General features: G+C 44.8%; 1 protein-coding gene across 1 annotated transcript; it reads right to left on the reverse strand.

Moving 5' to 3' along the window:
* Positions 1–1,669: 1,669 nt before the first annotated feature.
* On the reverse strand, positions 1,670–24,300 carry HAUS7 (HAUS augmin like complex subunit 7). Its single transcript, XM_073639926.1, has 10 exons — positions 24,187–24,300; positions 22,988–23,103; positions 22,445–22,512; positions 19,758–19,819; positions 19,436–19,509; positions 19,112–19,267; positions 18,611–18,701; positions 18,010–18,219; positions 17,224–17,335; positions 1,670–2,010 (listed from the first exon to the last, which is right to left on the reverse strand). The coding sequence occupies exons 1-10, from the start codon at positions 24,286–24,288 to the stop codon at positions 1,967–1,969; spliced, it is 1,035 nt and encodes a 344-aa protein (XP_073496027.1). The 5' UTR covers positions 24,289–24,300; the 3' UTR covers positions 1,670–1,966.
* Positions 24,301–24,630: the final 330 nt, after the last annotated feature.

Raw genomic sequence — 24,630 nt, forward strand, 5'->3', positions numbered from 1 at the left:
TAAAGTGGAAATTAGGCCTGAGTTGTTCGTGCAGAGGCACAATGACTGGAATAATAATGTTATTCAAGTAGTAGGGGGCTTGTCACAAAGTGTAGGGCAGTTCAGTATTGACTAAACACACCTGCTCACACTGTAGGTACGACCACCAAAGGCTGGTCTGCTGACAACAGTGGCTGATGCATAGTGCTCTCCTTGACGCGTCCAGCATCGTTGGTGGCCATCATATCTGCTCAGCGTGAATAGACTTTCGTCAGTGAACAGCATTGAGGCCCTCTGGTCCCTCGTCCAGTGTAGATGACGCCTGTACCTGGTGGACGTTGCAGGTACACTAGCACGCAGACCACGCTGATGTAAACGGTTTTGAATGGTCTGACGTGACACTTGGCTGCCTCTCACCTCCCTTAAATGTGCCTGGAGTTGTGGCATTCATCATCCGGTTCCGAAGGGCATAGTTCACAATGAACGGTCATCAATGTGGGATGTGGCCAAAGGACGTCCACTTCTCTGCCTTTCTGTGGCTCTTCCAGTCTCTCTGTGGCTCTTCCAGTCTCTCTGTATCTCTGTTGCACTCTGCTGATGACTCTGTGACACTTTAAACTCAGTGGTCACTTCCGTCTGAGAACATCCTGCTTGAAGTCTCGCAATGGCGAGGTACTGGTGATCAATTGTTCGGTGTCATCTTGGTCTCGTGATGTCAAAATGTGAACAGCAAGATGAGGAGAACTGTTTAATACCATACCAATTTTAAGTGAACCCTTAAATTTTGTTGGGCGATTCATGGATCAAGCACCTGTTGTGAATTTTCCCATTAAGCTCCTTGTTAGAGGACAGCAAGTTGTGCAAAAATTACTGAGGCATTGAACAGTTGGACACGTGCATTCAAAAGGTTAGAGAAGGTCACCTGAAAAGGTTAGAGGGCATTGTAGGATCATCCTGAAAATTGTCGGGGGGAAAGAATCAGGAGGACCCCATACACATCTAATGGTCGGCTAGTCCTGGAATCGGCAAGTTTGGCCATCCGACGTGTATGGTGACCCACAGATTAATAAATCTGCCCCTAAATGTACTACTGGCTCTGGCAAGGGGCAATACAGCACAACCAGCCTTCTAAAACTGTGAATTTCTTTGGGGGGCTATTCCTGAGAGAAATCAAGCAAGAATATTTCCAATACCATCCAACCTTAACTACGTACATGCCTTTGTTATCAGAAGCAGATAGAAACTTGCTGCGTGGCATTATATTGCACTGTATTTACAGTAATACACTGACAGATAAGTAAGTGAACCCATGTCTGGAGGTGTAGGCAAGTATGACACAGCTAAGTCAATAAAGGTGGTTCGCTCCCTACTTGGGTAGGAACATTGATGTGGATGTCTCCAGACTGGTAAAGCGAGAGCCCGTCAATCATGACTGATGGCCATTACCAGTATTTGGGAAACATTCTGGAGCATGTGGATGAGAACTGTAGTATCTCAGGCACTTGCCTGGTACTGTATTCTTCTGTGGATTTTACCGATGCAAATCTGTGGCTAAAATCTAAAGCGATTCCATCCCATGTGGACTTACTGTGATGACGCCTGCGGATACGCTCAGTGGCAGGATGCTGCATGAATCCATTTCCACAGCAAGGCTACATTTGGAATAGATATATTAAAAACCAGTAAATGGTTGATACATGAAAGCATTGCCTTTATTACAATTATACCATGCATATGCATGTGGGATCCGGTCTGTATCCTCACTGCATTACCTACAAATGGACAGAAGACACCGCTGCACCTTCCAAGCCAAGGAAAGCCTGGACTCTCCACTCTACAGAATCTGCACATGAGGTGGGCACGGCCGGCAACATCTCAAGTTGGTCAAAGTCTCTATGTCCTAACATGAAGCTGATGACTACACCCCGAACCTCGATTTGTGTCAGGACCATGCATCCTCCGTTTTTCTCAATCTTGGAATGAACTTTTAAAATAACTGGTAGGTGTTCTTTAGTTGCTTGAATTTCTCATCTAGGCAGCAAAATAAAAAGGGAAGTTAGTAGCAGCAAACGCAGGTTCTTTATAGTAAAACATCAATGTTGTGGCGCACGCGTTACGTCTACCGATGCGCACGCGTTACGTCTACCGATACGCAGCAGAAATTTGCCTGGAACAAGCGCAGATACGGAATAACAGCTGGTGCTAGTTACGCTGCCATTTACATGGGGCAATCATCTCAATGGGGAAAAAACTATTGCAAATGCGATCATTCATCCCCGTACGGTTTGTATATTCTCGGCAGCACATTTCCTTTTCACATGAAGAGGTCCGATGCAGAGATACCATGACTTTAGGTTGCTTAAATAAGAAGCCAAGAAGATTGTTTGCTGGCTGATCTGGACAATAATGGAGATGACAGATTTTGAGTTCCTGGTAAAAGATACTTAAAGGGTTATAGGCATCTTGCAAAGTACTTGTATTAAAATTTGTCCCTGTTCCCCTATCACTATATTATTTTAATCGCTCGCAGGGGGAACAGCCACCGCTGCTGTCTAGGAGTAGTGGCTGAGCACGTGCAGAGTTTACAAGCTTTCTCCTAGTACACTTGTAAGTGCTGCTCTGACGATATCCAGGATTGCTCCTAATTGCCGCCAGCTTCAGCCCCACTGTGAGTCTCATGCTGCTTAAGGCCTCTTTCACACGTCAGTATCTCCGTTACGTGTGATCCTAATGCGGCACACACAGACATCTCCGGTACCAGAAATATCCGGACATGTGAAACCGCCCTCATACAGGAGCACACAATGTGGTAAAAGAAAGAAAAAAAAAAAAAAAAAAGAGAAGAACCCTTTAAAAAGGTTTGTCACCACCTTATATAGGACAACTGCCAAATGCTTTGAGAAACAATAAAACTTTGCAATTATACTTATGAAAAAAAAAAAAAAATAATAATCTTATCTTTTCTCAAGGACGTTTTTTTTTTTTTTTTTTTTTTAAATCAATAAACTTTTATTGAACAAAACAGTTCACAGCAGATTATTTTACATGTCGTCATATAGTACATGTACAGGGATAAATATCTATATAAGCCAACTGTTCATTCAAATAACCACCATAGAGTTCTCCCCTTCCCAACCCAGAAATAACATCCACCCTCTCCCACACTGTGCATTAGGATAAAACCAGAGCCATACACAAATAGGTGTTACTCTTAGATAATTAGTCAGGTATATCATCCTACTACACAGACAGGTGATAACCATAATCTACAGGATCAGTAAATTAAATAAAACATCTCTAGCCATCTCCTCCGAAACCACAGCTGTGCAGCTACGCTGACAAGTCACCCGTCTTTCGGCCCATTCCATACAATACCTTGGGGGTCCTATAAACTCTATGAACTAAAAACAGTTGAGACCTTCTTTGCGTTGTGTTTCCAGCACCTCTTCCCATTCCTCTGTAGAAATGCTACCCACATCCTCCTTCCACTTACCCCGAACCTGAGCCATTAGGTCACCCAAAATCTTTAGCAACAATGAATTGTATACCAGAGATGGTTCCCTTCATTGATTTTGCCTGTACTACAAAGTCTTACAGCCCATTAGAGGACATAGAAAGATCAGAGACGTCAGAAAAATACTCAAGTGACCCCATTCTAAGAACTGCACCCCTCAAGCTGCTCAAAACCGAATTCAAAAAGATTATTAAACACTTCAGGAATTTTTGGAATGTGGAAAAAAAAAAAAAAAAAAAAATGAACATTTAACTTTTTTTTTCACAAAAAATGTACTTTAGACCTAAATGTTTTATTTTTGCAAGGGTAACAAGAAAAAAAAATAGGACCACCAAATTTGTTGTGCAATTACTCCTGAATACGCCAACATCCCATATGTGGGGGAAAACCACTGTTTGGGCGCACGACAGAGCTAAAAGGGAAGAAGCGCCATTTGACTTTTTGAATGCAAAATTTGCTGGAATAACGAGCGGACGCCATGTCACGTTTGGAGAGCTCCTGATGTGCCTAAACAGTGGAAACCCCCCCCCCCAGGTGACACCATTTTGGAAACTAGACCCCTCAAGAAATATATATAGATGTGTGGTGAGCACCTTGAACCCCACCGGGTGCTTCACAGAAGTTTATAATGTTGAGCTGCAAAAATAAAAAATACCACATTTTTCCAACAAAAATGTTATTGTAGCCCCATTTTTTTATTTTTCCAAGGGTAACAAGAGAAATTGCACCATTCAATTTGTTGAGCAATTTCTCCTGAGTATGCCGATATCCCATATGTGGGGGAAAACTACTGTTTTTGGCGCACGGCAGGGCTCAGAATGGAAGGTGTGACGTTTTGGAACGCAGACATTAATGAAATGGTCTGTGGGTCTCATGTCGTGTTTGGATAGCCTCTGATGTGCCTAGACAGTGGAAACCCCTGGCAAGTGACCCCATTTTGGAAACTAGACACCATGAAATTTATCTAGACATGTGGCGAGTCAGAAAGAACAAATCAGCAGCAGATGAGTTGGTTTTATTTTTTTTTTTATGCCTTTCCTCGTGCGGTATAAGTGATTAGACAAATTTATTCTTCGAGTTGGTGCGATTACAGCGATACCAGATTGAGATCGGGTTTTTATGATTGACAGCTGTCACACACTAAAAGACTCTTCTTTTTTTGCATCGCCATATTTTGAGAGCTATAATTTTTCCATATTTCAGCCGACAGTCATGTGACGGCTTATTTTTGCGGACGAGTTGACGTTTTTATTGGCGACATTTTCAGGCACGTGACATTTTTTTGATCGCTTTCTATCTAGTCTGATTTTTGGGAGGCAGAATAAACAAAAACCAACAATTCAGGAATTGTTTTTTTTTTTTTTTTTTTTTTTATGCCGTTCTGCGTGTGGTACAATTGATAAGGCAGCGCTATTCTTCAGGTCAGTACGTTTACAGTGGTACATTTATAATTTCTTTTTAGGTTTTGGCACTTTTACACAATAAAAAACATTTTCTAGAAAAAATACTTTTTGCATTGCTTTATTCTGAGAGCTATAACTTATTTTTCCGCTGATGGAGCAGTATGGCAGCTTGTTTTTTTGTGGGATAAGTTGAGGTTTTCAGCGGTACAATTTTTTAATCTACATTTGTGTTTTTGATCATGTTTTATTCGGCGGTATGATGATAAAAGCACCGTTTTTTTACAGTGTTCACTGAAGGGGTTAACTAATGGGACAGTTTTATGGGGTAGGTCGTTCCTGGCACACGGCGACACCAAAATATATATGTATATATTTTACATAAAATTACAAATTTATCAATACCATATTTTTCGGACTAAAAGACAGACTCCCACCCCCAAAAAAAAATTTGGGAGGAAAAAGGGGGTGTGTCTCATAGTCCGAATGTACCAGTTACAGTCCAAATGCACACTGTGGTGCGGGGCGGCAGAGCGGGGTGGGGGCCACATGTGTAGCATTGGCATCTCTGTCCCCTGCCAGGCATAGACGCTGTCCCCCTTACCATCGTGGTCCTGCTCCGGCACGAGGCTTCTCTGGCTCTGTTCTTAGGTAGCGCGCATGCGTGCTCCCTCCCTCTTAAAGGGGCCGCGAGCGCCGTCCTAAAAAGTCCCCGGCCAATGGCCGGAAGACTTCCTCTATAAAAGGCACTTCCTCCGATATGGAGGTGCCCGTGCAAGGTTGTTGCTCTGTGAAACTTACTTTGCTTCAGCCCTCAGGTCCTCTGCAAGTCAGTCCTGTCTGCCAGTCTGACTACCGTCCAGTCCACCAGTCTGTCTATGGGCTCTGCCCGCCTGCTTACCTGGAAGCACCAGCCTGTTACCTGCTGTGCCCACCAGCCCGCTTACCTGGAAGCACCTGCCTGTTACCTGTTGTGCCCGCCTGCCTGCTTACCCGGAGCACCCGTCTGGCTATCAGCCGAATCAGCCTGCTTGTCTACCCGGACCACCCGTCAGCCTGCCTGCCGAGCTCATCCTGCCTTCTGACCCGTGGGAGTCACCTGCTCTCATACAAGGTCGGTCCCAGAGTGGCACCTGGTCCCCCTGTTCGGTTCCTCCCTGGTTCACGGAGTCGACTGAGCCGCCGTGCGACCTTGGTCAGGCCGAGTTGATACTTCGTTACGCCCCTCCGGTCCCTCCTTGCACCGCAGCACAGAGGTTCCACCACCCGGATCCGTAACAACATGGCAGAGAGCAGCGCCGCAGCCATGAATTCACTATGGCAGCGCTAGACAGGAGGGGAGTGGGTGGTCTCCTGTCCAGATCATGCGCTGCAGTAACGTTACAAAGAGACAGGGAAGGGGTACACCGTGCGTTGTGCGGTTCTGTGTTACCCCTTCCCTGCCTCTTGTAATATCACTGCAGAGCACGATCTGGACGGGAGACCACCCACTCCCTCCTGTCTAGTGCGGCGCCGCTCTCTGCCGTGTGACCCCGCTCCTGTCTAGCGCGGGTCCAGAAAAGAACCGGAGAGGCAAGCATTATACCATAGTTTAACCCCTTAACATTTGACGTACTAATACGCGTCTGTGCCCTGGGACTTAAGAGCCAGACCCGTATTAGTACGTCATGGCGATCGCGCGCGCACACAGGCTGTGCGGGCGCGATCGCCGCCGGGTGTCAGCTGATTGTCACAGCTGACACCCGATACTATGTGCAGGGAGCGGTCCTGCACCGCTCCCAGCACATTAACCCCCGCTATGCTGCGATCGAAATCGATCGCGGCATTGCGGGGGCAAGGGGAGGTGATCGGCGATACTCACCTCCTCTTCCGGCTTCCAGCGCAGACTGCAGCGGCTTCCCGGGTGTTGCCATGACGACCCGATGTCGTCATGACAACATCCGGGTCACCAGAGAGCAGGAAGATTGCTTGGACATGCGCAGTGCATCTCCAAGCAATCTTAACACTGTGCACTTCTGACAGCCTGCATGGCATAGGGATGGTGCTCCATTCCTATGCCATGCAGGCGATCAGAAAAAAAAAAGTGAAAGTCCCAGAGTGGTACAAAGTAATAAGGTGTACAAACTGTCTGAAAGTGGAAAAAAAAATAAATAAAAAAAAATAAAAAATGTGCAAAAATATTATAAAAAAATAAAAAAAATAATACACCAAAAATAAAAATATAATGTACCCATCAATAAATATTATTATAAAAAAAATACCAATAAAAGTACACATATTTGGTATCGCCGCGTCCGGAACAGCCTGACCTATAAAACTGTCCTACTAGTTAACCCCTTCAGTGAACACGGTAAAAAAAAAAAAAAAAAAAAAAAAACGCAGCAAAAAACAATGCTTTATCACCATACCGCCAAACAAAAAGTGGAATAACACGCGATCAAAAAGACGCATATAAATAAAAATGATACCGCTGAAAACGTCATCTCGTCCCACAAAAAACAAGCCGCCATACAGCTCCATCAGCCGAAAAATAAAAAAAAGTTTCAGCTCTCAGAATAAAGCGATGCTAAAAAATATTTTCTATAAAATAGCTTTTATTGTGTATAAGCGCCAAAACATAGAAAAATTATACAAATGTGGTACCGCTGTAAACGTACTGACCCGAAGAATAAAGCTACCTCATCAATTTTACCACACGCGGAACAGAATAAAAAAAAACAATTCCTGAATTGTTGGTTTTTGTTTATTCTGCCTCCCAAAAATCGGAATAGAAAGCGATCAAAAAATGTCACGTGCCTGAAAATGGCACCAATAACAACGTCAAGTCATCCCGCAAAAAACGAGCCGTCACATGACTGTCTGCCAAAATCTGGAAAAATTATAGCTCTCAAAATATGGCGATGCAAAAACTAGATTTTACAAAAAATGCGTCTTTTAGTGTGTGACAGCTGTCAGTCATAAAAACCCCATATGATTCTGGCATTGCTGTAATCACACCGACCCGAAGAATAAAGTCGTCTAATCACTTATACCGCACAAGGAACGACGTCAAAAATAAACTCTTGGGTTAGGATTGGGCTAGGGTTAGGGCTGGGTTTGGGGCTAGGGTTGTGCTGGGATTTTTTTCAAAAGTAAGAAAAAAAGATGACTATATGGTGACTAGTGTTGAGAGCAAGTGCTCGCTACTTGAGTTTGCATCGGGTGCTCTGGTATGCATTGAGTATCGTGGGTATTTGAGTGACATGCTCGAGTCTCTGCCCCATATGCTTCGCGGCCAAAAAACTTTACGGGGATTGCCTGCCATGCACGAGCGATCCCCGCATGTTTTTTTTTGGGTGCCTAATAACCGTGAAACATGCGGAGCAGGGACTCGAGCATGTCACTCGAGCACACGCTGTACATGGTGCATACCTGAGTATCCGATGCAAACGCAAGTAGCGAGCACTTGCGCTCAAGAATAATGACAACTTATTCAATATGATGACCTAATGTAAACAAATTCTGTGCCGTACCTCTGGGTTCAAAATGTTCACTATACACCTTAATAAAATCCTTGAGGGGTATAGTTTCCAAAATGGGGACACTTGTGGGGGAGCTCCACTGTTTAGGCACATCACGGGCTCTCCAAACGCGACATGGTGTCCGCTAACAAATTGAATGGAAAATCGGCTCAAATTGTTAGCGGACGCCATGTTGCGTTTGGAGAGCCCCTGTGTGCCCAAACATTGGAGCTCCCCCACAAGTGACCCCATTTTGGAAACTAGACCCCCCAAGGCACCTATCTAGATGCATAGTAAGCACTTGGAACCCCCAGGTGCTTCACAAATTGATTCGTAAAAATGAAAAAGTGAAAAAAAAAAAAACACTTTTTCATTTTTATGAATCAATTTGTGAAGCACCTGGGGTTCCAAGTGCTCACTATGCATCTAGAAAGGTGCCTTGGGGGGGGTCTAGTTTCCAAAATGGGGTCACTTGTGGGGGAGCTCCAAAGTTTGGGCACACAGGGGCTCTCCAAACAGAACATGGTGTCCGCTAATTATTCAAGCAAATTTTACAATCAAAAAGTCAAATGGCGCTCCTTCCCTTCCGAGCCCTGCCGTGCGCCCAAACAGTGTTTTTTCCCCAAATATTGGGTATCTGCGTGCCCAGGGGAAATTGCACAACAAATTTTGGGGTCCATTTTTTCTTGTTACCCCTGTGAAAATAAAAAAAAATTGGGTCTAAAGTAACATTTTTGTGAAAAAGTTAAATGTTCATTTTTTTCTTCCACATTCAAAAAATTCCTGTGAAGCACCTGAAGGGTTAATAAAGTTCTTGAATGTGGTTTTGAGCACCTTGAGGGGTGCAGTTTTTAGAATGGTGTCACTTTTGGGTATTTTCTGTCATAAAGACCTCTCAAAGTGACTTCAAATGTGATGTGGTCCCTAAAAAAATGGTTTTATAAATTTTGTTGGAAAAATGAGAAATCGCTGGTCAACTTTTAACCCTCATAACTTCCTAACAAAAAAAAATTTTGCTTCCAAAATTGTGCTGATGTAAAGTAGACATGTGGGAAATGTTATTTATTAACTATTTTGTGTGACATATCGCTCTGATTTCAGGGCTTAAAAATTCAAATTTTGAAAATCGCAAAATTTTGAAAATTTTCGCCAAATTTCCGTTTTTTTCACAAATAAACGCAAGTGATATCGAAGAAATTTTTCCACAATCATGAAGTACAATATGTCATGAAAAAACAGTCTCAGAATCAGGGGGATCCGTTGAAGCGTTCCAGAGTAATTACCTCATAAAGTGACAGTGGTCAGAATTGTAAAAATTGGCCCGGTCATTAACGTGCAAACCACCCGCGGGGCTTAAGGGGTTAAATACCACAAAAGGACATAAAACACTGTACCACTCCAGTGGTGAACTATAACTCTCAGCATGCCATAGGAGCTGCAGGACATGCTAGGAGTTATAGTTCTCCTCAAGGCAACCACATGACAAAGATTAAAGTCAGTAATAATGGACGTTAATACTGCTGTTGAGTTCTATTTACATTAGTGAAATATTATGCTATGCTTTTAAATATTTTACCACATTTTTTGCTGCAAAAGTTTTTTTTCCTCTATTTTCCACCTCTAGACAGCAGGGTGCGTCTTATAGAGAGGGGATCCACCCTTCAGGCTATGTGCCCACGTTGCGGAACTGAAGCATATTTTTTACGCTTCTCCCTGGAGGGAAAAATCGCATGCGGATATTACATGCGGTTTTCCCGCCAGGTAGAAGCGTTTGTGAGGCGTCTTTGCATGCGGGTTATCAAGCACTCCTCAAAGTGATTTTAGCATCACTTGGAAAAGTGCTTGACAACTTGTTCACACTATATAAATCCATGCAACCGGCATGGATTTATATAGTGTGACCAAGTAATAGTTAAAAAAAAAGAATCAGAATGGTAAAAAATAAAAAAATAAAGTTTATACTCACCTTCTGGTGCATTCTCTGTCCCGTGCGGAGTCTTGAGCGGCTCTCGTTGTTGTATGCAGGACCTGCGGGGACGTCATTGAGTCATGTGATGGGTCACATGATTCATGACGTGGCAGGTCCTTCACACAGCAGCGTGATGGCGGGAAAACATCAGAAGATAAGTATAAACTTTATTTTATTCTTTTTTTTACAGGTTCTTTGGTACCCAGGTCTGGATGAGGGTCTCCTCTCCTCCAGACTTGGGTACCATCCGCACATTGATTCTGCATGCGGAAACGCAAAATTAATGAACATGCTGCGAATTTTTGACCGCAGCATATACGCTGCGGAAAAATCCCCAGCATGGGCATTGACATTGCGGAATGCCATTGGGGACCATGGGGTGCGGATATACATGCGTTTTACAAGCGTTTACGCTGCGGAAATTTCACAGCATATACGCTTGTAATACGCAACGTGGGCACGCAGCCTAAAGGACAGGAAACCTACAGGTAAAAAAAGGGCGGCACCTCTCCCCGAGCACGAGAGGACCTCCGAATTAATGCAAAAAAAAAACAAAACAAAACAAAATACACCATTGTCTTACTTATAAGGAACACCCAGTGATTAAACAAATTAACAAATAAGTGATCTCACCACAAGTGCAGGGAGGGAATATACAGGTGCTGTCATGGGCTCAGAGAAATCCCGTTACCGGTAAGTAACTAAGTCTTTCTCCCTCCCCCATAACAGCACCACGGAGAGAATTACAGAGAATTGAACTCTAGGGAGGGACTACGGCTTCCAGAACCCTTCTCCTGAAGGTGAGATCAGAGGAAGAGGTTAGGTCCAGCCAATAATGTTTGAAGAAAGTAGAAGGGGAAGACCAAGTTGCAGCTCTACATATCTGCTCTATGGAGACGCCGGCTTTTTCCGCCCAGGAGGCTGCCACTGCCCTTGTTGAATGAGCCTTCAGTCCCTCCGGAGCGGTCTCCCCGCTTGATGAATATGCTAAGGAAATGGCATCTCTAATCCTCCTCGCCAGCATGCCCTTCGAGGCCTTTAACCCTTTAAGAGGACCCTGAAAAACAAAAAGAGCCCTGTCCTTCCTACACTCCTGTGTGGCTGCCAGGTATTGGATTAGACACCTCCTCACGTCTAGAGCATGGAGGTCTTTTTCTCCTTTGTATTTGGATTTGGAGCAAAAGACAGGAAGGGTGACTTCTTGGGATCTATGAAATCGAGAGGCCACCTTGGGTAAATAATCTGGGTCAGGTTTGAAAACTACTCTGTCCTCCAAGATCTGTGTAAAGGGCAATCCTGCCAACAGGGCCTGGATATCACTAACTGCGTGCTGATGTTGACGCCACTAAAAGTGAAGTCTTGAGGGACAGTCTTTAGCGAAGCGCAGTCTAAGGGTTTGAAGGGGGGCTTAGTCAAGGCCATAAGAACTAAATTTAAGTCCCAAGGTGGAAGTTTTTTTTATTAGCTATAGGTCTGGATCTGGCCGAAGCTTTGATGAATCTGGCTGTCCATCTGTCCCTAGCCAAATCACAATTATACAGTGCCCCTAAAGCTGCAACCTGGACCTTCAGGGTGCTAGTAGCTAAACCTTGCTCTAACCCTTCCTATAGGAATTCAAGGATGGTCAACACTGGAGCCTTTCCCCTTACGCCAAACCCTGAATAACCCAGGAACTTGCTCCAAGTTTTCCCATAGAGCCTAAGAGTAAATGGTTTCCTACTCTGGAGTATGGTGGCAATTAGATTTGGGGAAAAACCTCTAACTTTTAGGAGAGCCCTCTCAAATTCCAAGCCATCATGTGTAAGCTTGAAATCTGAGGATGACACACCAGGGTCCCTGGGAGAGAAGGTCCGGAAATTCCAGTAGCACCCAAGCATCGGTGACGAACATCTTCCTCAGCCAGGAAAACTATGTCCTCTTTGGCCAAAAGGGGGCAATCAGTATTACCCTCACGCCCCATCTTCCCTGATTTTTCTCAGGACCGCCAGTATCCGGACCATCGGGGGGAAAGGCATAGACTAGACCTTGATCCCATGGGATCATGAAGGCATCTAGGGCGAGGGCATTTCCTTCCGGGTCTATTGAGCAGAAGGTTTCTACTTTTTTGTTCCGGTTGTTGGCGAACAAATCTATGATAACAGGAAGGCCCCACATCTGTACGATCGAATTGAAAATGGACTGGCTTAGCTCCCATTCGCCCTGTCTTAACTTGGTTCGACTCAGGAAGTCTGCTTAGCGATTCTCTACGCCTCTTATGTGTAGTGCTGATAAGGACATAAGCTTGATCTCGGCTATCTGAAAGATGAGGTTTGTCACTTCCATCAAAGGGCGGGAACGGGTCCTTCCCTGGTGGTTCAAATATGCAACCACTACCTGATTGTCCGAGAACACCCTCACATGATGACCCCAGAGAGAGTCTAAGCATTCTATCAGGGCTAACTTCACTGCAAGTAGCTCTTTCATATTTGAGGATACTAACATTAGCTCCCTTGTCCAGACACCCTGAGCTATCTGGTCTTTTAGGTGCGCCCCCCAGCCAGCCACTGGGACTTCCATCTGTGGTCAAATCTTGAGTGACTCTGCACACCCAGGGAATACCGCTGGTCAAATTGTTTATCTTTCCCCACCATCCCAGGGAAAGAATGACCCTTGGAGACAGTGTTAGCCGACTTTCTAAACGCCCTCCTAAGGAAATTTCGGCCGTTAATATCTCCCACTGTAGGTCCCTGTTGTGGATTTGGGCCCCCCTGCACTGCTGGGATGCAGGAGGTCATGGAGCCTAATATGGACATAGCCTTCCGTAGAGTCATAGAGGGGTGATCTTGAGACATCTGCCCCATAATCTTCTGGATCTTTTCCTCTGGGAGTCGACACTCTTGTCTCTTTGAGTTCAGAATAAGACCCAGAAATTCTTGCACCTGACTTGGCTCGGTCTTCGATTTCTTTAGGTTCAAGAGCCAACCTAAAGTTGTTAGGGAAGACATGACCATCCTTAGCTGATTTCTGCAGTGGTGACTTGAGTTGCCCACCATCAGGAAGTCGTCCAGGTACGGGAGAATAAGAGGTTTTGCTCCCTTAGGTGTGCCATTGTTTCCACAATTAATTTGGTGAACACCCAACAAGCAATGGCGAGACCGAACTGGAGCACGGCGTACTGGTAGTGTCTGATCTTTCCCTCTATAGAGATCGCTACCCTGAGGTATTTCCGGAAGTCTTTGTGATTGGGGACATGGTAGTAAGCGTCCCTAAAGTCCAGAACCATCAAACAACCCGGAAACAAAATTTTCACAGCCGTCTTTGTTTCCATCTTGAACGTCGGAACTTTTAGAAATTTGTTCAGTCTTTTTACTTTTATAATAGTTCTGAAGGATTTGTCTTGTTTCCTCACTAGAAACAGGGAGTAAAATCCTTCTCCTCTTTCTTGCAGGGGGACTTCCTGTAGTACGGCTTTTGTTACCAGTCCAGGAACTTCCTGCTCTATGTTTGAGGACCGTACGGGAGTCACTATGTAGTTTGATTTTGGAACTGAAAGGAACTCTAATCTTAGACCTGCCCCTACCAGATTTAAGATCCACACACTGTTGGAAACCTTTTCCCAGGCCAGGAGAAACGAAGATAGTCTCCCCTCCACCTGGGGAAAATCCTCATTGTGAAGGTTTATTGAACATAAAACTCCTGTTCCTCTGTTTCTTGTCTTCCCATCTATCTTGGTTTTTGGGGGGCTTCCTTCGAATTAATTTCTTTCTCTGAAAGGGTGATTTACATGAAGGGATAGTGGGGATGGGAAATCGTTTTTTTATTATCCCCCGCCTTAGCAAGTATATCGTCTAAGGTAGAGCCAAACAAAAACTCCCCTTCACAAGGAATAGAGCAGAGTCTGGACTTTGCCTGAAGGTCTCCTGGCCAACATTTGAGCCAAAGGGCTTGAGGAGCGGCATTGGAGAAAACTGCTGATTTGGCTGCCAATCTAACTGAATCGGCGGATGCATCGGCCAAAAAAGCAGCTGCCCTCCGCATTAAGAGGATGGTGTCTAGAATTTTTTCCCTAGATACTTTATTCTGAAGTCGAGTTTCCAGCTGACTCAACCAGACCATCATAGATCTAGCTGCACAAGTCACGGCAACCGCGGGTTTTAGGCACCCCCCCACAGCTTCCCAGGATCATGTAAGCTTTTTTTTATCTAGAGGGTCTTTTAATACTCCCATATCTTCAAAGGGAAGGGCAAATTTTTTGGACGCTTTGTCAATGGCTACGTCCAATTTCGGGGCTTTCTCCCAGAATGAACAGACTGGATCATCAAAGGGATAATTTCTTTTGGGAATAGATATACTTTTCCTCTCCCTTTTAATTAAAGACTGAATCTTGTCATTAAGAGGGAAAGACCTACGCTGTTTCTGATTCAGCCCGCCAAACATTAGGTCCTGGATGGTTTTCTCTGGCCTAGGATCAACTAACCCCATAGTAGATCTAACCGCCTTAATCAAACTGTTTCCTGTATGGGGAAACAACTACGACTGCTGCCTTCCTTGGGGGACAAGGAGGAGGAAGAGTCTGAGGAATCTGCATCAGAAACTTCCCCTTCTGCAGTATCAGACCCAGAATCCGTGGACAAATCTCTAGACCTCTTAGGTCTTTTATCCCTACCCCGTAAGGACTTAAAGGTATTTTCCACCTCTGACTTAATTATCGATCGCAGTTCAGAGGCAAATCTAGGGGTCTCTTGACAGACTTGTCTGCTGCATGCATGAACTGCAGAGCCTCTTCACCCACGTAACAGGTAAATCTTCACTGCAGAGCGCACAGGCTTTATGCTTGGTCTTGCTAGAACTTTTCCCCATCTAAAAAATGCGAGCGAGAGGGAAAGGGGCCAATTATAATACGAACTTTCACGGAGATCACTTAGCAATCCGACGCGAACAGGGGGTACCGCTTTAGGAGGCGTGATCACATCCACCACGGATTTCCCTTTGCTGGATGGGGCCTTGACCAAGGTGGAATCTTTGCTGTACCTGGTGGATTTTGCAGAACACCCACTTCCACTGCTGCCGCAACCATGGTGCTGGGAAACATCATGCTGCCGCGGGGCTCCTGCTGTTGCTGAAGTGGTGGATCTGGATCTAGGCTCTGCTCATCCATCGGGCTTGGCTAATCCTGGTCGACCCCATTATATTATAGAGAGGACTGCCGGCGAACTGCTCAGGGCCTTACCCATGGCTCCTTTTTATGTGGAGCAGTCTCTGGCATCCTCCCAGCGCTTACTGGCCTCCTGTGCAGAGTTACTTCCGGTCACGTGTTCCCTCCGTCCGCACCATTAGGAAGGGCCTCTGGCGCGTCCCTGCGCATGCGCTGTCGGACGCCCAGCACTGCAACGTGGTGCGGCAGCTGTGCTCCTACTCCCACTCATGAAGGCCCACTGGACCCAGCAGTGGGGCTTCAGCGCACTGCACCAGCCGAGGCAGGGGACCCCCACTGCCTGGATCGGACTGGCCAGGCCTGGAACATCTAGGATCTTCTTTTCTTCGGGTAACACTCTACATTGAAAATTCCCAGTCAAGGACAGGAAACCAACTGATGCAGGGAGAGGTACCGCCCTTTATCTGTATGTTTCCTGTACTTGAAGGGTGGATCCCCTCTCTCCATGGTGCTGTTATGGGAAGGAAGAAAATATGGTGTATATTTATTTGTTTTATTATTTTCACTTTGTCTTACTATTGGACTTACTTTTAGCAGTCTGATTGCAGTTATAAAGCATAGCAGTGCAGGAGCATTTCCCAACCGGGATGTACTGAGTATGTCTAATGTCATGAAGGGGTTAAAGGAACTTTTCAGCCTCCCGGTGGGTGGTGCGCTGCTGATGGTTGAAAAGTTTGGACGGTGTCCTGGCTACACCGCTGGTCTGAATTTTGCACTCTCCCATATGGCTATATGCGACAGCTTTGCCTCTGCAGCATCGGGAGAGCTTTGTTTGCAGAAAAATACTACTACAATTAAAACATAAGGTTTATTGGATATTGTCAAGGAGAACACCAAGGAGATCACGCAGATCCCACCGCTGCCACCAGTTTGTCAAGGATGCTCAACTTCGCTGCCTTCAATCGTCAGGACATTTGCGCAATTGACTGACGAGTGATGGGCGAGGCCACGACCGCATCCACTAGTAGGTAGGTTATTGGGGAACTCCGTGAGTGTATGGTATATACACCTCCGATTCCACCCGCCGGGAAGCAGAAAAGTCCCTTTAATTCATATATAGTGCATCATCTGCTATGAGTCTGGGCAGTCCTTAATGACTGCCGATACACCCTTTTAAAAAGTAACTAGTATGTGTGGAAAAAAAAAAAAAAACCCAAAAGACTATACTTTAATGACTAAAAAATTTTCCCGTCACTGGACATAGTTTTACCCGGTGTAAATGCCGCTGTTCTCCTGAATCCGGCAATGTTTTTCTATTGTTTCTGCTCCTCTCTGTTCCTGAGATATGGCCTCCTCTTCGCGGTATGAAAAGCTAGTCTTTTTTAGCCAGCAGGGAGTGGTGCTCTAAAAGATTCACACAGAAAACCTGATGATCACGCCCACTTGACTAATAAGAGTAGATTTATATACAGGGTAGAGGAGGCCATATCTCAGGAACAGAGAGGAGCAGGAACAAAAGAAAAACCACTGTCGGATTCAGGAGAACAGCGGCATTTACACCGAGTTAAAATAAATAAACTGATGGCAAGTGAGGGGTCCCTTTTAAAGGCCCAGAATTCTTCAGAGAAAAGTGTGTGTAAATGGAGTCTCAGTAGCACTGTAGGTATGCACACCTCTCCTTTCCAGGCTAGGTGCTCCTTGTACGGACCCACTATAGAGGTACTTACTCATGGTCACCATGCTGCTTCCCCCCCAGAACTCTCTCACTTGCTCTCGATAATTCACCACTTCTTCTATTCTACTGGAAGTCTCTGTAAACTGGGCAATCGCTTCTAGCTCCTGAGAAGACGGAGACAACAAACAGAAGAATGGTGTTACAGAATATACTGTAGTGGAAAACTCGGGCAAAAGGAACTTCTATAAGAATCAATGAACTCCTGACTCCAAATTGTAGAGAAGTCTTTTCAGGGCATGCTCAAATCATTGTACAGGAGGAGGAGGAGGTGAGCTGTGACATCACCTATTGTGAATGGTGGATCTTGTGCTATCTACTGTATATAGAGGTGTTATCAGTCATTGTACAGGAGGAGGTGAGCTGTGATATCTATTGTGAATGGTGGATCCTGTATATAGGAGTTAACACAGGATCCACCATTCACAATAGGTGATGTCACAGCTCACCTCCTCCTCCTGTACAATGACTGCTGTGATATCATCTGTTTTGAAAGGTAGATCCTGTGTTATCTACTGTATATAGAGGTGTTATCAGTCATTGTAGTCAATTCTGTGATGATAATGAGACTGCTGAAAAGTGTCTGTACAACCAGTGTGAAAATGGCAAGATTTCTAATTTTATTAAACATAGTAAATTGAAAAAAAAAAAAAAAAAGAAACAATTTAAAAGAAACAGATTTAATATAAATCTGATTTAAATAGTAGGTAATCTTCAAATAACAAACTGCCTTTAAATTGAGGAACATAAAGAGAATAATTTAGACACGGATGTGGAGTACCTTGCAGCAAGTCGTCAGCAACTGGTGAGCGGATTGGAAGAGGGGGCCCGAGGGGCTCATCTGAGGCACTGGGTGTCCGCAGTGCTCCTGAAACTCATTCTCATACACCTGATTGAAAGCAGTAATGAGCTGCTGGAAGTCCGTCAGGGCCGATCTCAGCTTCTGGATACCAGTGTCCTCCCCGGGGACAGAGCTGCAGAGGAACTTGCACTGAAAATAATATATATATATATATATATATATATATATATATATATATATATATTAATATCTATCTATAGGCATGTCAGATTTCTTGGACCGGATGAGGCCGGTATATGTACTATGAAGCTCCATGTCTCAATAGCTGTACAATCCTGATGTTAAAATGAACATGTGAATACCAGGCATGCGTACTTTAAAATAAAAGATTACACAATTATTCCGACTTTTTTTAACAGTAAATACACCAGCCTCAACAGGTTTAGCCGTATTTAAGGATACATGCAGTTTATATTGTGAAATCTGCACTCTGTGACAGACGGATCTCTTCAATTACAGCACGCCCAAACAGCCCTACACGGCTGAACACACCTGGGCCCGCTGTGCGTACATACAATACCTCTTGTTTAAGATCTTCAAGACTCAATGAGAGCTTCTGTAGCTCTTGGATGTGGTCACTGAGGAGGTTATCCTTGCCGTATGATGGCGTCCTGGGTGAAGAATGAGAAAATTACAGTCAAATAAGTCCAAAAGTTAAAACTTCTGGATCCATTTCTTACTTGTCAGCAGAAGAGAGTTCAAAACACTAAAGCGATCATATAAAATGTGTGACTTTCAGCTCTGGAGTACAAGTAACTGCAAACAAAAACGCCCATGATCCATTTAGATTCCCCTCCCCTTTTCCAGTAACAGCGCCACTCTTGTTCCCAGGTAGGGTCTGGTATTGCAGCTCACATAAACAGAGATAGGCTGCAATACCAGGTACATACTGAATATAAAAGTTGCGCTACATTTAGAAAAAAAAAAACAACTTAATTTTATAAGTTACTGACATTTTTGGAGACTTGGTATAAAAAAAAAGCTGCTACAGATCATCGTGTTTGCTGCTCGGATTTGCTACCTTTTCTGCAGTTCCTCTGGGACCAGGAGACGTTTCAGGTCCGTCGGCCAGGGATTGCACTCAGGCGTCAGGGTTGCTTGGAAGTGAGGACTTGAGAATAGTTCCTTTAGAAGTTCCTCCTTCTCAAGGGCGTAGGTTAGAAGGTTCTCGTCACCGCTGAGATGGGGGGAGAAGGAGAAGCTGCGTCATTACACAGATCCTGGGAACCATGGATGGTGGCTGATATCATAGCGTGGCCCCCTCGAGGTCTGGAGGTGCCCGGGTGCATCAGGGTCCACCCCACAGATATAAAAGACATCAGTGTAGTTAGTATCATTGCCTTACACTTTCTCACAAGTCTGAATAACGTCCAGTAACTGGCACATGAAGGACAGCTGTCGGCCCGGACTGACGTTCCCCTGCGGAGCACAGAAAATGAATGATAATATTAAACATTTGCCTGCAATTAATAACAACCTTTAATTTGACATAAGTGATATCCCTCCATACATAGACTAAAATTGCCTGAAACCATCGGTATTAGCAGCAGGATCGGCCACCAGTCTAATGTGTATAGGAGATAAAATCCAATCCTGGATTGGAGAGCAGTGGACCCTATACGAGGTGGTCAGGAGAGGCAGTGCCACTCAGGGTGTCAGACCTATACCTTTATGAGGTCCACGTCTTCTGCGCTACACAACATCAGATCAAAGCCAAGTTTAGCCATCTCTGTAAAAGATAAGCAGGAATTAACAAGGGATACACGGGTTCCTGGGTATATAATATACACACACACACACACTATAAGATCTTACATAGTACGTCTGTGCGATCGGCTTCCTGCATCATCGACATTAGAGAGTCGATCGCTGCTCATTTACTTTTATTTTCACACAATAAAAATAGTGAAGGGGGCTGGTAAGAATAATTGTTGTCGTGATCGTTCATTCCCTCTACTCTCATACATTTAACTTCAATGACACAAGGGGACGTGTCGCAGCAAAATTATTTAAAAAAAAAAATAAAAATAAGTAATTTTTTGTGTTATTATATGCTAAGATGCATAACTTTTTTTTCCCTGTTGGGAGGGCTTACATTTAGAAAGTTTTCATTTGTACCATTTTGGGGGGTATGTGCAAATGTTTGATCACTTTTTAATTTTTTATTTTGCAAGGTGGAAAGCAAAAAAAAAAACAAAAAACCCTTGAATTTCTATTTTTTTTTTTTAACACAACCATCACCATCTGCTATTTTTACTTCACTACAAACATGGGGAGCGCAGGTACTATTTACCTACAGAGCAGCTGTGGCCGGTATGGCGGCGATTCTCACAACATTATCACAGTTTATCCAGTTCTCCATATTTAGCTCCCGGTCATGGAGTTTGTTGATCAGACGGCAAAATCATTCAGGGATGGATGGCCTTTATACCTTTTTTTTTTTTTTTAGATCAAACGCAGTGTTTACCAAGTCACATTTAATATAATATATATTTTTCTCTCTTAGGTTTTGTCTCTTAAATGCCCAGTGAGAACAAGCCCCTATACTTTGCATTCACACCAACTTATTTTGTCCATGTAGTGTATATTCCATGATGTCTAGTCAACCCTCCTCCAAAACCAGCTTCTCCACCATTATGGAAGATCAACTTTCCTCTTTACTCTCCAAATCACACCTCACCACCCGTGAACTTGACCCTATCCCATTTCACCTCATCCCGAACCTCACCACAGTCTTCATCCCAACCCTAACCCACGTTTTCAATCTGTCACTAACAACTGGTGTCTTCCCCTCATGCTTCAAACATGCCTCGATCACACTCATCCTCAAAAAGCCCTCCCTTGACCCATCCTCTCTGACTAGCTACCGCCCCATATCACTTCTCCCCTATGCCTCAAAACTACTGGAACAACACGTCCATCTTGAACTGTCCTCCCACCTCTCCTCATGCTTACAATCTGGTTTCCGACCGCATCACTCCACTCAAACTGCCCTGACTAAAGTCACCAACGACCTACTAACCCCCAAATCCAAGCGAAACTACTCTGTCCTCCTCCTCCTGGACCTGTCATCTGCCTTCCACACAGTGGACCATTCCCTCTTACTACAAACTCATCTCTTGGCATCACAGACTTGGCCCTATCTTGGATCTCCTCATACCTAACAGACAGGACATTTAGCGTCTCCCACTCACACACCACCTCCTCATCTCGCCCCCTATCTGTCGGTGTCCCCCAAGGTTCAGTTCTAGGACCTCTGCTCTTCTCCATCTACACCTTTGGCCTGGGACAACTCATACAGTCTCACGGCTTTCATTATCACCTCTATGCTGATGACACACAGATCTACCTCTCTGGACCCGATATCACCTCCCTACTAACCAAAATCCCACAATGTCTGACCGCCATCTCATCCTTCTTCTCTGCTAGATTCATAAAACTTAACATGGATAAAACTGAATTCATCATCTTTCCACCATCTCACTCATCCCCCCCCACCTGACCTATGCATCAATGTCAATGGCTGTTCACTCTCCTCAGTCCCGCAAGCTCGCTGCCTCGGGGTAACCCTGTACTCTAAACTCTCCCTCAAACCACATATCCAAGCCCTTTCCACTTCATGCCGACTCCAACTCAAAAATATCTCCTATATCCTAAACTCTGCTGCCCGACTAATCCACCTGTCCCCCCGCCTCTCCTCTCTGTCAATCCCTTCACTGGCCCATTGCCCAGAGATTCCAGTTCAAAACCCTAACCACGGCATACAAAGCCATCCACAACCTGTCTCCTCCATATATCTATGACCTAGTCTCCCGGTACATACCTGCACGCAACCTCCGATCCTCACAAGATCTCCTTCTCTACTCCCCTCTAATCTCCTCCTCCCACAATCGCATACAAGATTTCTCCCGAGCTTCCCCCCTACTCTGGAACGCTCTACCCCAACACATCAGACTCTCGCCTACTGTGGAAACCTTCAAAAGGAACCTGAAGACCCACCTCTTCCGACAAGCCTACAACCTGTAGTAACCATTGCTCCACCATACCTCTGCACAACCAGCTCTACCCCCATCTACTGTATCCTCACCCATCCCTTGTAGACTGTGAGCCCTCGCGGGCAGGGTCCTCGCTCCTCCTGTACCAGTCGCCGTCACATTGTGTTCAAGATTATTGTAATTGCTTGTGCTATGTATACCCCTTTCAAATGTAAAGAGCCATGGAATAAATTGCGCAATAATAATAATAATAATAATAATAATAATAATAATGTCCAAAATATTGTTCCTTTAATTCGGGGAACCAGAATCAGTGACATAAATATCACAGCAATCATAACAAAATAAGAAGACGTTACCTTTCACCTTTACTTCTGCCTGAGATTCCTTCAAGTTGAAGAACAGCTCCTGGAGGGGAGGGTAGACCCTGCAGACGGAGACCCCGAATAATACCGTCACATGGTGCACAGGCCGATGCTGTAACTGTACATTATTAATAACAGATATATGACACTTGACAAATATAATTACTTTCCAATTGGAACGACTCGTCCCCCCCAGGAGTCTGGAATTTGCAATTGTGTTATATACTGTGATACGGTTACAGTATATAGTGACATTTATCTCCTATGGAAAAGGAGAGCAAAGGTGTTGGAGACAGGGGTCTTCACGAGGCTCCTGGCTGTTATTGCAAACCATTGGCGTTGTGATTGCTGGGGGCAGATGGGTGACCGGAAGGACACTCCACTGGGATCGCACTACTTTAAGTGGTTAAATAACAGCTCCAATCGCTTCTGTTTGAAGCAGGTATCGGCTGTGTGACGCAGCCGGCGCCCGAAGTGTACGGCGCAGACTCAGCTCCGGAGCCTGCACTGTATACAAGCACCTGACATGTACGGTACCTGATACATATCCATTCCAGGATGTCCAAGCGATGAACAGACGGGGTGAACAGCAGCTCATGGATACTCTGGGGTTCGGTCACATACACTCCTTCAAGACACGGGCACTTCAACCTCTGTAAGAAAAGAAAGCATCAACAATGACATTATCAAGGGAAACCATCAACAGTTATGTGAGGCTCAAAACCATCTTGGTTTAAATTGGAAACAGTCAGCAAGCCTGTCAAACCCCACCCCTGTAATAGCTTAGCGGACCTGTTTTACTGCAAGGAAACTTGGACTTTCTTGCCCGGTGTAAGGTTTACCAAAGTAAAGTAGTGCTGGAAGATTTCAGCTCTGAAGTTTACAGAATTGTTAACTCAGTTCTGGACTAAAGCCTCTCCCCCCCAGCCATGTGATTCAGTGATTACAGATCTCACCATTACTGAGATAGGAGAGGACAGTTGGTGCTTCTAAAGTTCTATGGAGAGGAGTAAAGCTCTGTTCACATGCAGCGTTTTTTAATGCAAGTTTAAAGCAGCTTTTTACAGCACCAGCAAATGCTAAGAAACGTCAGAAATATTATTCACACGCTTGTATTTTTGAATCGGAGAACTGAAGCGCGTAAATTCTCTCAGTTTTTGTCTTTAAACCATTGTAAGCCGTGAAAACAACGCTGCATGAAAAAAACAACTCAACAGCGGTTTCTGAAACTTTTTTTTCTTCGTGAATAAAACTAACTTTATTATGCATGGACTGCAGACAGAGCGCAAATGTAATCTGCACCCAAAACACAAGAAAACTGCAGCAGAACAGGAGCTTTGGATGCAACGGGTTTTGCTGCCATAAGGGCAGGTTTGGGCTGTAAGAAAAAAAAAAAAAAGCTTTTAAAAATCTAAAATTAGAATCGCCCAGATTTTCCCTTAAAACAGAAAAAAAAAAAAAGCAAAAAAAAAAAAAAAGCTGTGAAGTGACAGGGAAGGACTACAAGTCACATCAGGACATATCAGAACTCGGAAAACCTGGCAGTGCAGGGGTTAAAAAAAAAAAACAACAACAACACCACAAAAACGTGTATTGTGAAAAACTGCCTGCGACTCGCAGGCTGCTGTAGGACTACAACACCCAGCAATACCACGGAGACAAAACATAAAGAGACCTAAAGGAGCCGAGACAGAGGCCATTCGTTTCCCACCGCGGCCGTTTCCCTCTGCGCTCACCTGCAGCCGCCCGTACAGCTCTGCTGCCTTCTCCAGCTCCAGTGCTCCCGCCATCTTCACAGTTACCCCGACGACTGGTGCTGATTGGCTAAAGCTTTTCATCGCAGCTCTCTGATTGGTGGAGTAAATTGACAGCCCTTATTGGCTGTTGGTTTATTTACATGCGACCTGCCTCTTTCATCAGCCGCTGATTGGTTGTTTAAGCTTTCCCCGCCCATTCGGCCTCTTTCTATTGGTAGAAGAGAGTTTCTGTGCCCTGTTATCTGCCTCCTGTATTTCATTGTGTGGCTTTGGTGTCACAGCTAAAAGGCTTGAGGAAATTGGTTCCAAAGAGTTTCTCCCCTCCTTGTCCCACTGTGGAGTGAGCTCGGCTTCCTTGTGGAACTGCGCAGCCTGCCCCATCTTCGCCTATTCAGAGTGCTGCAGTCAAGATCAGATTATTTG

This window comes from Phyllobates terribilis, unplaced genomic scaffold (genome assembly GCF_046119375.1).
Source record: "Phyllobates terribilis strain yellow unplaced genomic scaffold, ASM4611937v1 Scaffold_7__3_contigs__length_470593459, whole genome shotgun sequence".
NCBI classification, from domain to species: Eukaryota; Metazoa; Chordata; class Amphibia; order Anura; family Dendrobatidae; genus Phyllobates; species Phyllobates terribilis.

Excerpts from the sequence above, each read along its gene's own strand:
- HAUS7 (XM_073639926.1), bottom strand. The coding sequence starts at position 24,288 with ATGAAAAGCTTTAGCCAATCAGCACCAGTCGTCGGGGTAACTGTGAAG. Across the intron at positions 23,104-24,186 it reads AGCTGTACGGGCGGCTGCAG|AGGTTGAAGTGCCCGTGTCT; the intron begins GTGAGCGCAGAG and ends CTTTTCTTACAG. Across the intron at positions 17,336-18,009 it reads TGCTGACGACTTGCTGCAAG|GAGCTAGAAGCGATTGCCCA; the intron begins GTACTCCACATC and ends CCGTCTTCTCAG.